Raw genomic sequence first — 13,124 nt, 5'->3', positions numbered from 1 at the left:
GGGACTTAGATATTGGTTAGGTTTATATAAATAAATTTGTCTCATACTTTTGAATATAGTTGTGGGATCAACTGGTTATGTCCTTAGTAAAACATGTGAGAGAATGTGGGTTCGAGTCATGGGAGTGTGGTTTTTTCAAAATTTTGTGCGAGATAACATAAACAAAACGACGTCGTTTCAGGAACTCGATGACACGTCATTACACTCGTGGAATCTGACTCAGCATCTCTAACGGTTGACTTAAATCCGTGAACGTGGACTATGAAATTGGCTCAATTTTAAAAGTACAGGTATGGATTTTGAATTTTATTAGAGTACATGTCTAAATTAGCACTACATAATTGTACAGGAAGAAATTCGCACTTTTGGGGAATGTACAGGTATGAAATGGCCCTTTTCCCCACACACTCACACACTCAAAAGACTCTCTCACACACTTAATACATGTTGAAGAGGTTCTATATAACTCCACACAGCTTCTTCAATTGTAGAATTCAGACTCAAAGCAAAAGACAAAAGAAGATGGCGTTAGAAACTGGGTTTCCTCCATTTCCAGATTTCCTCAAGATCTTCAACTCCCATGAACATTCTCAACGTTTGGTAAGTTACACCATCTCCTTCTCTCTCTCTCTCTCTCTCTCTGTTTATCTTCTCCAAATCACATGTCTTGCTAGGTTGTAGAATGATATATATAAGATTACGCTTGAATGGTTTGTTTATGTAGTTTGTGTTCATGCTACGTGTTAGTAGAAGTTAAAATGACAACAAAAAACTGTACAACTTGACATTTTTATTCCTTTACTCTGTCTCTCAGCTCTGTTTCTGCTTGGCTTTTTAGTTTGAATCCTCTGTTTTATCTAACTGTTAGTTTGATTCATGTACTCTAGACTAGATCTTCCTGGATTCATCTGTTTCTGACTATTAGAGTTTGGTTCTGTTCTTGATTTCTTAATGTCTGGTCCTGTTTCCTAGGGTTTCGTCTTGTTCCTGATCTCTTAGGGTTTTGCTATGTTCAACTCCAAATCTGATTCCTCTGTTCTTGATGTCTCGTTGTCACTTAGTGGAATGTTTCACCTACCTATATGTTACTGTCTTTTTGTAGGTAATCCCAAGAGGCTACAAACAGTACTATCCAAACCCTCTTCCTCAGCTCGCTGTTCTCAAAAGGGCCGAAGGAAACTTTTGGACTGTCAGATGGACGATAAGCCAAGAGGAGACTATTAGTTTCCAAGAAGGATGGGAAAAGTTTGTTAGAGACAATGGTCTCATTGACAGAGACTTCCTCTTGTTCACTTATGATGGTTCTCGGAGCTTTTGGGTTCGCATCCACCGGGATGGCCTTCCTCTGGAGCCAAGCTGTCCCATCAAGATACAAGAAATATCAGATGATGAGGATGAGACAGTTGGTGATGGTGATGGCCGTGACCATCATATGGAAGAAGGAGATAGCCATGAGAACTCGATCGTTTCTCTTTCTCTGGGAAGCAGCGACGATATTAATGGTGATAATGAAGATGATGATGAAGATGATGAAGATGATGATGATGGTGATGATGATGATGAAGATACAGCGACTTGTGTAGTTAACAAAGCTAGTGGAAGCTGTTCCAAGAAAGGTAAAGCAAACTTGTCTAACATTTTTTCTTTTTCATCAAAATGTATTGATTCTAACAATACATTTTTTTTTGAGTGATCTTGAGCAGTAAGGGTGAGAAAGAAACGTGCTGATTCCATTGATGATTCTGTTAAGGTGCAAACGTATCTTGAAAATCCCAAAAACCCGTTCTTCATTTCAACTTCATCGTGTTCAAGGCGTGTCTTGGTAAAAGCTTTATTTGAGTACTCTTTTAAGATCTTTCTTGTGTGACAACATTTAACTATCTACTTACTAATTATAATGAGATTTGTTTAATGTTTGGTTGATCGTAGGTAATTTCTATGCAAGCAATAAAAGACTATAACTTGAAGTTTGGGAACACAATCAATCTCGTCGATAATTTCGGGTTGTTAAAGAGAAAGGTTGGGAAATGGAAAGATCGTGTTGTGGTACACAAGTGGGACGAAATGTACAACAGGAACAAAACAAAGCCGGGAGACATAATCATATGTGAGATTCTGCGTGAAGGAGGTGTTGTTCGCACCGTCAAAGTGCACTTCGTGAAGAACTGAGAAGTGAAGTTTAATTATCGTTTTATGGACATGATGAAAACGTTTGTCTCTAGCCTCTCTAGGCTCTTGTTGAAGTTGTGAACTTGTGATCTTGTTCTTTTATCTCTCGGATTTATAGTTAGCTTTTGAAGTTGTGTTGCATGTTTAATAGAACTGATGGTTATGGTCTTTTAATTTTAAAGTTATGTTGCATGTTTAATAGAACTGATGGTTATGGTCTTTGACTCCAGACGATTCAAAGATAATTTAGAAACAGATCTTATTACAATTGACTCCAAACTAAACTTCATTTCGAAATAGAGTAAGGTTGCCAAATAAGATGACACTCTCTAGTCTACACTTAAACATAAATTTACAAACTCCTCCTTGGTTTATTTGTTGGGCTATCTCCAGGCCCATTTTTCCATAATTTAATGGTTAGCTTTTTCCTCAATTATGCCTTTGGATTTGAACCCATGAGTTGCAGGCAACAAAGTTGGTAATAAAGTGAAATTTATGTTAACATGTATAAATAGTTTCACCATCTTATGTATTTTGTACATCAATATTACCAAATCTTATCAATTCTTTTAAAAAAAAATATATAAGATTGGTGCCCTTGGATTATCCCCAAGTGTAACTGTACAAGTGGTTTGAACTAGAAGACACCTTACTCTTCTTCTATACAAGAAGTTGAGTTGTCCAAATCAAACACGTCAATTTAAATTAAATAGCCAATCCTCCACATTTTCTTACAAGTTGCCATCTCTCTCAACATTTATTGAGCATACAATATTTAATAATCTCAACAATCTCATGCATTCGATAAATCCAAATCTACCCTAATCGATCAAAGTTTAAATTGTACAATCTAATAAATTTGTATTCGGTCAAAGTCAATTTTAGACTAAAAAGTAAATCAAAAGGAGGAGACAAACAAAAAAAAAAAGGAGGAGACAGCAGAATAAGGAAAAAGGTTCTGTTTAGTAGTATTATGATTATCTAACCACTCTAATAATTAAAGTAGTACTAATCACAATACAACAGTCTTTTTCACCTTTATCTCGACGCAAACAAACAATTAACAACCATATATATGTACGTTAGATCATACTATATTTTAATAAAAAAGTATATAAAATCTCTGAGACTTTTTTGCGTCATACCTTTTTGTAGTTGTAACAGGTAAGGTCTAAAGGATAAAGTATTAATTTAATACTACTAGCGAGTATTAATTTAGGGTTTTATTAGTGGATAGCACAATTTTACCTACAAATAAAGGAAATACCACAACGTCAAAAATCTTTGGTAACTACCACTTTCCGTACGATGAAGTTGACAAAATTGCCCTCAACAAATACACGGGTAATTTACAAAACCGACAACAGGGTGGACTATGTAGGGGACAATTACAACAGTAGGCAATGATGGATTTGTAATATTAGGAAAACTCATGTTGGTTAGTTAGTGGGTTCTGGCAATATCACTATATATCATGTTTTTTTCAAAAACCCCGATGTACGTTTGTAACGTCATTAGTTCCATGCTATTTCTCTCGAAAGCATGTTTTCTTTTATGCATATCAATGTTTTTAGTTCACCTCGACTATGCGTGATCCATCTACTAAAGGCGCCTCTGTAACGGGCAGTGTATCGACGACGGAGATATAGAAACGGTGCATTGCATCACATCATATTTTCTATAAGACACGTATGGAAGCAAAGTACACGTTCATTTGGAGGCTTTTTTCGTAGACATGTATTGTTGGTGGTGGAAGATTCAAATGAAGCAGTGATGGTGGTTTCGGTGGAAGCAATGGTGGTGGAAGACTCAAAGTAGTGATGAGGGATTGCATGGTAACTCTTACCAAAAACTTGGTTTAAATAACAATCATTTTTTTAAAAATCATATGGTTTTACAAACATAGCACAGTTTAAATAAAAACAACGTGAAAGATAAAAGGATAGCGTGTGTTACAATAACTCATTAGCAGTATGATTTTGGTCGGAGATGATGCATATACGGTGGGTGAAGGAGAGAACAGTTCTTTTGGCCCAAATGTTAGGTTTACCAAACTTCAAAACAATGTCGTTTGCTTATGTATTTGGTGATGGTGAGGATTTAAAAAGAAAAAAATGAACGTAGATGATAATGAGCATAATTGTAATAATTGCCATGGAAGAGAGAGGACACAGGTTTACTGTTAACACCGAATAAATATGTGGTCGTAAATTATTGCGTTAGTGAATTATCCCATCTCTTTAGTTATACAAAATCTGTAATTCAAAAAACTAATGATAGCTCCCTATAGTAAATGTCCCTATAGGGTACTCACCTACGGAAGGCCAACAAGGTAATTACATCACTCCCTCTTGACATCTACAGTAGTAAATGTGGTAGTTTCTTAGTTAAGTCTGATTTTTATGCTATCTACTGCATATTCCCATTAATTTATTAGAATTAACAAAAAAGAGAAAAAGAGTTTTTGAGGAAAAGGTCAAAAATGCAACAATAATAATTGAAGATATATATAGTATATAATTAAATGACGACACACATGCAATGTTCACCATTCAGTGAACCAAAAACTTTGTTTTTAATTTAATAGTAGTATATAGTTTGGTATCTTTTTCAACTTTTCAAGTGTGTTATCTTTCTGTTTTTGGAAACTTTTTCTTTGCCTTTTTCTTTCCATTTTTTGTCTTTTTTCTCTTACATTTTTCCGTTTTGTATAGGTAGAGATGCAAGAATAATCTAAGCAATTACAGTTTTTTACATACTTCTTAAATCGAGAAATTCAAATGGTCCCCTTGACATAAACGACGACTAATGAAAATGCAATTGTTTCACGTATCTATCTTTTACTACTTCTTTAGATTAATTTTGTAACTGAGAAAGAAAAAAAAATAAATACTTTTAAACTTTATTAATCTTTCATTATTTATCTATCAAATAAATATATCTATAATTGCTACATAAATCACCCCTCCCTTTTACCGTACATAAACATAAGATAAAACAAAACTAAGACTGTGGAGTAAAAAAACAAAAAAGAACTATAAACACCTTTCTTTCTTTCTTTCTTTTTTTTACTGTTTTTACCCCTAACTGTTCCCCTTTTTCCCACCCGCCAAAACCAGTTGAGACATATTTACATCCCTGTCCTTTCACAGTCCAATGCAACAGCAAAAACTCATTTATACTGCCAATGTAATACTTGTCGGCAGTAAATCACCGTTGTTACGTTCACTAGAATCTTCATCTAGCTCCAGCCGAGCTACTGTACGGTCACCGTAAGTACCAGAAGACGACACTCTAGCCTTGAGCTGGCTCAGGACCGGAACAATCGCCTTTTCGATCCATTCCTCTAGCTCTGTATGGCCTAACCACACTCCGCTCAAGATTCTCTGAAGCGCCTCGTCTTCGACTTCTATCGATAATGATTCGCCCACGGTTGTAGCGAATCTCTCAGATAATGTTTCTGTGATTCTCCGTCTCACAGCTCCGAAATCAACCGCTCGAAATGCTACCGCATCGTCTACACGGCTGACCAAATCATGGAACGCAAATGGAACGCACTGCAGCGACAGTTTCCCACTAAAGCCTTGCTCTTCTTGATCATTATCTGTTGTTAGATCGCTTGTATTATGAGAACCATCATCCGTATCAGCAGCTTGGTTCAAATCGAAAGATAAACCCGAACCATGTTCTTTCTTCGGTTTCGTCACCCTCTCCTCGTCGTTACACAGCCAACTCGCTCGTCGTTTCCCAAACTTCTCCCGCATGCACAACCTCAAACGCCAGCTTTCACTCGCCAAGTCCCTTAGCTTTGCTTCATTGTCTAGGAACGACGTTTTCGTCTCTGATGCGAAATGCCAGCTCGCTGTCATAACAAAGATCACGTTACCTAAACTGATCTCACGGCCGTGCGAGTCACGAATCCTGCCTCTATCCATAGCCTGTTTTATGCTACCACGCACCAACATATCCGCCTCGTCAATATCTTCAAGCAAGATAACAGAAAACGGACTCCTCTTCACAGTTTCCGCAATCTTATCCAACGCGGTTTTGCCACGGAAACTAGGGTTTCCATCTCCAGCATCCTGTCTCGAGCCGAGCTGAATCATAGTTGGATTCGTCCCGTACACAAGGGAAGACAGAGACGACGCCATTTTCCTCTTCCCAACTCTATCAGGTCCTGAAAACAGTAACCAGACATCTCCCTTCGATAAAACACCACGTCGTTTCCCGTTCCCTAGCTTGCATTGACTAACTGTTGCAGCCACCGCAGCTGCTGCATCGTTCTGCCACCACACTTTCTCGGTCATTCCTTTCAAGAGCTTCTTGAATAAATCAATGTCTAACGAATTCCCAAGATTCTCCTTAGGCAAAACACTGATCTTATTGTTGTTCTGCACTGATTCAGAAGATATGCAGCCGAGAAAATCTCTCACTTGCACATCTCCAGCTTTCTCTGAATCCTGAAATACGCAAAACGCAAGTATTCAACGTCAGGTTTTGTAATTTCGATCCACAAACACTTCCATCAGAGTATAAGGAATATTCAAATCGACATACCTCTGCTCGTCCAAGAACAAGATCTGTCTGAACCGGGCTCCCAGGAGGACTCTTCTTCTTAGCCTGCTCAGTCACCAAAGAGCTCATAGGTTTCAACTGCACCCTCTCACGCAACTCTCTATTGGGATGTAACTTAGGCTGTAACGGCTGACGAAGAAGCATATTAGGACCATAAGAGCTTGTCGACAACGTTATAGGAACCGGAATCGGAACAATCCTCTCGTTCTTGTTATGAAAGCTAGGATGAAGACGCACACAAGCATCATTCCATTTCTTCTGCACTTCTTCAATCTTTGCTTGCTGCAACAAAACCAAATTCAAAACCTGATCAAACTATGAACTGTAATCGTAAAGCTCATTGCTATTGTCAAAGAGAAGATTCAGAAAACAAGAACTCACCGGTAAACGATCAACTGGTTTAGCTTTCAACAGCCACTGTGGCAACTGTTTCTGCTGAGCTACCTCTGATTTAACAACCTCTGGAGAAGACACTGAATCAATCTCAGCGAGTTCTCGCTCGTAACTCTGCAAACACTGTGGACAACACTTCAATGTTCTATTCGCAGGCACAAAGCTCTTCAACGGCGTGAATGATTCCAAATTATTCGCAAGCCTGAATCAAAAAAACATCACTCACACTGAGAAAAATTCACAAAGAAAAAAAAAGCTGAGATTTTTCTTAACCAAAATCAAAACTTTAACAAAACCCACCTCGGGAAAACACCAGAGACCGGAGCTTTAGCTGCAGCAGACACAGCTTGAAGATCCCAATCAGTTTCCATTGAAGGATGATAAACTTGACACCTTAGATAAGTCTCACACGTAGCTGTTCCAATAAACCAAAGTCTTCCTTCAAACTTCTCCAAAAGCCTCCTTAGCTCCGCCACCGCAGTCCTCCCAACCTCCACCGCAACCGTAACCGGCGGTTGCGTTGAGCTCGGCTGCTCCACAAGCCATTTCAAGTCTCCAAGATCGAGAATCACACCACCACCGCCAGGATCAGAGTTCTTTAAACGAGTCTCAAGCAACCCATCTAACTCCCTAATTCTCAAAGCCTTATCCGAACTGATCTCTTCTAAATGAACCACCTCTGAGTTCTTCACCGCTAAATTCCCAACTTCTCCGACTTCAATTTTCTTAAAGATCTCACGAATCACCCGACCCGGCTCCGAATCCCCAACCAAAACCGGGTTTTTCTTCTTCGCCCGACCCAATATATCCATAACCCGGTCCACGTCATCGTTCTTATTAACAACCGCCGACGTAGCAGCGCTCTGCTGTAACCGTGGGTTAAGATAAGAATTCCGGGTTATCGGAGCTCCACCTCCTCCTCCACCGGGTCTAAAATTCAACCCGACAGAAGGAACCGGAGTCGGAGTAGAATTGTTCAACGACTGTTCAATTGTAGCTTTAACCGCCGGACTAGAGAAGCTAGCTTCTCTCATAACCCGACTCACACTCGGATCATCCAAAATCGAGATGATGAGCTGTTCAAGCTCGACTTTAACAGCCAACAAAGGCTGCTGCTGCTGTTCAGGACACCCGCGGCGTTGATGAGCTTGAGCTCGTTTAAGCGCCGCCATAAGCGCGTTTGAGATGGGTGGATCATTATTATTAGGAGGAGTGGCTGTAGCTGTAGGGAGACGCTCTAAGGCGACGCTGAAACAGAGCTCTAAGGCTCTGCACTGTAAAGGGTGAGAAGAATTGGGGTGAGATCGGATACAAGCTCGTCGGAGAAAGCCAGCAGGGGAAGCTAAAAGAGTTGTAGCGACGTGGAGAGGAGTGGTTTGGCCGTGGTTACGACGCGCCGCTTCGGAGATAGATTGGTTTAAAACGGTGGCAGCCTCCGGCGTCAGAGTCTGTTGAATCGTACTTAAACCAGCTCTCATATCTCCACTTTTTGTGTGCTCTATCTCTCTTTCTCTCTCTTTCTTCAATTATATGTGGGGATTAAAAAAATGTGTATAAAAATCGAATCTTTTAATAAGAGTAATGAGAAAAAATCGAATCTTTTGAAGTTGGGTGTTCTCTCTCAATTATTCAGACAAGTTTTGTGAAACTGAAGTTGTTTTGCCGATCGGGGGAGGATTATAACAATGGAATGAATAGGGATTTGGCTAGAACTGATTTAAAGAATATCCCACCGGCCAACAAAAAAATGAAAAGGCTTTTAGATTGGTTTTATAAGACAATGAGGAAAAAAAAAGGTCTAGTCTTTTTTTTTCCTGATTTAAAAATTATTATTATTATTATTGGGAGAAGTAGTAGACAAATTGGGATATCAAATGGATCACAAAAAATGGCTTTTTAGAAAATATTAAATTTAAATTGAAGATAAAAATAAAAAAGTAAATATAGAAAGGTGTTTGTGGGGGAAAGAAAGTTGCAGAGTGAAGAAAAAAATTCAAAGAGAAAAGGTGAGAGTAGTAGAAGAAGTGAATGATACTTCTCTCTCTCTCTCTTGCTTTTGCTCTTTTTAATTGTAAAAAGGGACTGTTACGCGTATCTCTGCATCTTTACATTTTATGAGAGTTATAATAAATGTAAGTAACAGTAATAATAACTATGGATGTGTGTTTATATTGAACTTTTTTTACTATTGATTTTTGTTTCATTTATTAGCGGTTAAGTTTTTTTAAGTTTGAGCCATCAGAAGAACTACTAGTACAGGTTTGGTCTGGAGTACAAGCTACATACATAGCTAAGCTAAACAAAGTATTATAGTACCATTAATTTTCGAATACTTTACGGGAGACTGATTTTTCTTTAATTGTGACAATTACCAAAAAAAAAAATCTTTATTAGAGCTATTATAGTCATTGGATCGGTCTGTAAAATGTAATTGTGAGTCTAGCTAGGCATAGCTTTGTTTTTAAGAATTTAAAAAGGTTTAAGCATTAAATTCGTTTATATATTGAAAAAGTAACTTTTTCATTTTCATTAGATTAGTTTAGATTTTTGACTTAACTCTACAACCGTTGTTTATTCTAGTTCCACTCTATATACTGTATTATTTATTATATCTTGCCAGTTTATATATAAGAGATTCTAATTATAACATTTTATGTCCACTTTTGTTGTTTGAAAAAAGTCATTAACAAACAAATTTGTGAGACGAAAAAAGATAAAGTTGTCTAATCAAACTGAATAAAAATGAAAGTCGTATCTCGAAGCATGGCTTTAAGTCTTTAACCCACTTTTCTTGTTAAATGTCAACTTTTTTTAGAATTCAACATTTTCTTCGTGATATGTACTACTACTATTAGAAACAAAATTCAAACGTAAATAAGAAGGAAACCTGTATTTTTTACATGAGTCTAAAGCAGGTACCTGTGTTCATGTCATGAGATGTCCATGGCAATTCAATTCACGTGATATATCACATATGGTTTACACACTTTAAAGAACACTTCGTATGTGGGAAGTATGTAAATAAATATAATATCAAGACGTTTTAAATGGGAAAGGATATGGTTTTTAATAGGTTTTGGAAAAGTATGTGTGGTCTTTTGGTTTAGAATCGTTTCGATTAGTAGAAAACAACAAAGATGGCATAATTCATAGGAGGACTATAATTTATAAGGGTAGATACTTTGTATTGTATAGAAAGTTTTTGGATCTGCAGTTAGTACTATTTTGTAAGGACATCAAACAAAAATAAAGTGTCGTTATAAAAAAGATACAAAATTAAAGTCAATAACGCGTTTTAATAGTAGACGTGATATTATATGCGTTTACTCGAGTCATCATATAAAACTTTAAGTTGGTTTATATTGGCTATATCTATCAACACTTTTAAGTTTTAACTAAGCGTTGACTACCTTTACTTTGTTCAAAAGTATGTAGAACGGAAAAAACTGGTTTTGAATTTTGATGAGGTAATTTAACAGAGTCAGCATATACTGTAACTTTTGATTTGCCGAGATAACACGTTTTGAAGGTTTTTCTTCTCTTTTTTTTTCCTTTCACTTCTTGCAACCTAGCCTTCGAGCCAGCATTTGATGCCGTACGGCGAAAAAAAGTCTAGATAAAGTTTGACGATGATGTATGAACTGTCAAACGGTACAAAGTATGTGATCAAGATATAAAATGGTAGTTAGGAATTAAGAATTTAGGATTAAGATTTATATCTTGTGATTAAATGTTTATGCAATTTGATGACATTAAAATGGATGGTTAGTTTATGGTTTTTGCGATAAATGTTTTTTATTTTGGAATAAGTTAGACATTATAGCAAAAGAAAGATATATCTGCTCAACTCAGTGCATTTGTATCTTTTAAAAAGGTTCCCTTAATTTGTTTCCTATGTATTTACTCCCCCTGTCTCACAAAGATTGATGTTTTGACATTTTCACACATTTTAAGAAAAATTTTAGTTTTTATTTGTAAATTAATTTATAATTACTTTTTGGTAGAGAGAGAAAAAATAAACCAATAGCAATTCAAAAATTTAAATATTTTCAATGATTACTTCTTAAAATCTACAAAACATCAATTTTTGTGGGACAAAAAAATATCCCAAAACATCAATCTTTGTGAGACAGAGTATATGATTATCTTGGTTAGGATGCGAGATAGTAAAGTAACTATATGATTATCTATGTTTTCTCGTGTGCTCAATAAAAATAAAAAGCTGTCGTGACTCTCATTATTTTCTTTCGAGTAAAAGCTTAAAACTAGTATTACTTTCTTCTATCCGTCGAAAAGAAAAGAAAAAACAATAAGACTATTTACTAATTACTACTAAGTTCTAACTATGTTTTTATTATTACTAGCTTTTATTTCCATGCTTAAACCTCATTTCTTGGGTTTTCCACAAAATCTAAAGATTTGTTTTAATCGCTCTATATAATTCGAGTATATAATGTAGAATTTCGTAATGTTGGCTTTTAGATGTGTGTGTTCAATAATAAACGTGTTTCTTCTACCTTTTAGATGTGAGCTTCTCTGTTGTTACCCTAAACTAAAGTCGTATTATACGTGGTTGACATAAGTAAATTAAAATAGTCGTATACGTAATATGTGAGATTCACTCAAATCAAATGATCGTCTGCTAAGCTAAAAGTACACGTCGATATCAATATTATATTTACTCTGTATAACAATATTAATTTTATCATACTACACTTGATAGTTTTGATTTATATTGTGTACATGTATTAGTACTACTTTTTGATATCTTACGGAGTTACGTTACTAATAATAAAAAATTACTACTTTTGGTGAGCATTTGTTAATAATAATAGAAAAATAAATCTACTTTTCGGTAAGCTAATAAATTAATCAAGAAACACTTTAATTAATGGGATAATTAATTAATAAAATACCTTAAAAGGCCACGAAAATTATGATGTCCCCTTTTGGCAACGCATGCTCTCTCTTCCCTTTCCCTTTACGCATTTTCTTCTCCTCGACATAACTACTTATTTATTTATATATTGTTATCTCGAAAGTTTTGAAATCTTTTCTATATCAAAATGTTAAAAATTAGATTAACCTTATAGACTTAACATATTTATTAGTATGTAACTGTTCAGTTCAGTCATATTTTTTTACATATACGTAAAAACATTGTAAAAAAACATACTTTTATGAAAGAAAAGAAAAAATGCATCAGCTACACCAAGATGCAATGATTCTGGTGATTCTTATCTCGTAAACTAGTATGTTAAAAGTATTTTAATCGTTATGAAAAGAAGTGAAGATGAGATTGGTGGTGCGGGTGAAAAAGGCCAACGCGTGATATTGCTTCTTCGACAATCACCTTTTTTCCTAATTATTAGCATCAAATTATAAGTTTTACTTTATCGTTCTCGGTTCATTACGATGTGAAAAAGGCTTTTTGTTTCCAATTTCATTTCTTTAAACAAGAAACAAAGTCAAACAAACCTTTTATGCACGCTACAACTTTGAAAAAAAGGTTTTCTAATTTTATGGAATTTCCATACGTGTGCATATATTTTATTGCATGACAGCATGAGACATGTTAAGTGGCATTGATCATGTTTATAATTAAATTACTCCATAATAACATAGGGTTTTTTTTTTTTGTGTATGTATCTTTTGGAATTAGAAAAGAAACATGTTGTTTAATTTATGCGTATATGATTCTTTCGGAAGCAATATCTGGATATTATGATTACAAACTAGATATACATGTGTGTGTAATATAAACATTATATCAGAAAGAAAGAAAGAATCTTGCTTTTCACACACGAGTTCTACTTTTGTATTTGAAGTCAAAAACGTTGTCGGTGCGCATTGAGAAAGTAAAGATGATGGATTTGATCAAAAAGATGAAAGCTTTTACTTAGACTTTCTCGCTTTCTCACAAAGTCTGAATGATAGATGAATGGAAGAATGAAATGATGAGAAAGGAAAATAAAGTAAAGAAGAAA

General features: G+C 35.7%; 2 protein-coding genes across 2 annotated transcripts; one reads left to right on the top strand and one right to left on the bottom strand.

The window, feature by feature from the left end:
• LOC104734778 (B3 domain-containing protein At5g57720-like) lies at window positions 517-2,299 on the top strand. Its single transcript, XM_010454423.2, has 4 exons — window positions 517-600; window positions 1,103-1,616; window positions 1,704-1,822; window positions 1,930-2,299. Exons 1-4 carry the CDS (start codon window positions 523-525, stop codon window positions 2,167-2,169), a joined length of 951 nt encoding a protein of 316 aa, XP_010452725.1. The 5' UTR covers window positions 517-522; the 3' UTR covers window positions 2,170-2,299.
• On the bottom strand, window positions 5,052-8,935 carry LOC104734766 (protein SUPPRESSOR OF MAX2 1-like). The gene is made up of 4 exons (XM_010454413.2): window positions 7,438-8,935; window positions 7,126-7,339; window positions 6,727-7,026; window positions 5,052-6,629 (listed from the first exon to the last, which is right to left on the bottom strand). The coding sequence occupies exons 1-4, from the start codon at window positions 8,613-8,615 to the stop codon at window positions 5,346-5,348; spliced, it is 2,976 nt and encodes a 991-aa protein (XP_010452715.1). The 5' UTR covers window positions 8,616-8,935; the 3' UTR covers window positions 5,052-5,345.

This window comes from Camelina sativa, chromosome 2, assembly GCF_000633955.1.
Source record: "Camelina sativa cultivar DH55 chromosome 2, Cs, whole genome shotgun sequence".
Classification (NCBI taxonomy): Eukaryota; Viridiplantae; Streptophyta; class Magnoliopsida; order Brassicales; family Brassicaceae; genus Camelina; species Camelina sativa.
This window is presented reverse-complemented; position numbering and strand designations above follow the sequence as displayed.

What these genes read in the sequence shown, in the direction of transcription:
- LOC104734778 (XM_010454423.2), top strand. Translation starts at nt 523, where the DNA reads ATGGCGTTAGAAACTGGGTTTCCTCCATTTCCAGATTTCCTCAAGATC. An exon ending in ATGAACATTCTCAACGTTTG is followed by an intron (nt 601 to 1,102) that starts GTAAGTTACACC and finishes GTCTTTTTGTAG; the next exon opens with GTAATCCCAAGAGGCTACAA. An exon ending in CGTGTTCAAGGCGTGTCTTG is followed by an intron (nt 1,823 to 1,929) that starts GTAAAAGCTTTA and finishes GGTTGATCGTAG; the next exon opens with GTAATTTCTATGCAAGCAAT.
- LOC104734766 (XM_010454413.2), bottom strand. Translation starts at nt 8,615, where the DNA reads ATGAGAGCTGGTTTAAGTACGATTCAACAGACTCTGACGCCGGAGGCT. An exon ending in GTCTCTGGTGTTTTCCCGAG is followed by an intron (nt 7,340 to 7,437) that starts GTGGGTTTTGTT and finishes TTTTTGATTCAG; the next exon opens with GCTTGCGAATAATTTGGAAT. An exon ending in AACCAGTTGATCGTTTACCG is followed by an intron (nt 7,027 to 7,125) that starts GTGAGTTCTTGT and finishes GTTTTGTTGCAG; the next exon opens with CAAGCAAAGATTGAAGAAGT.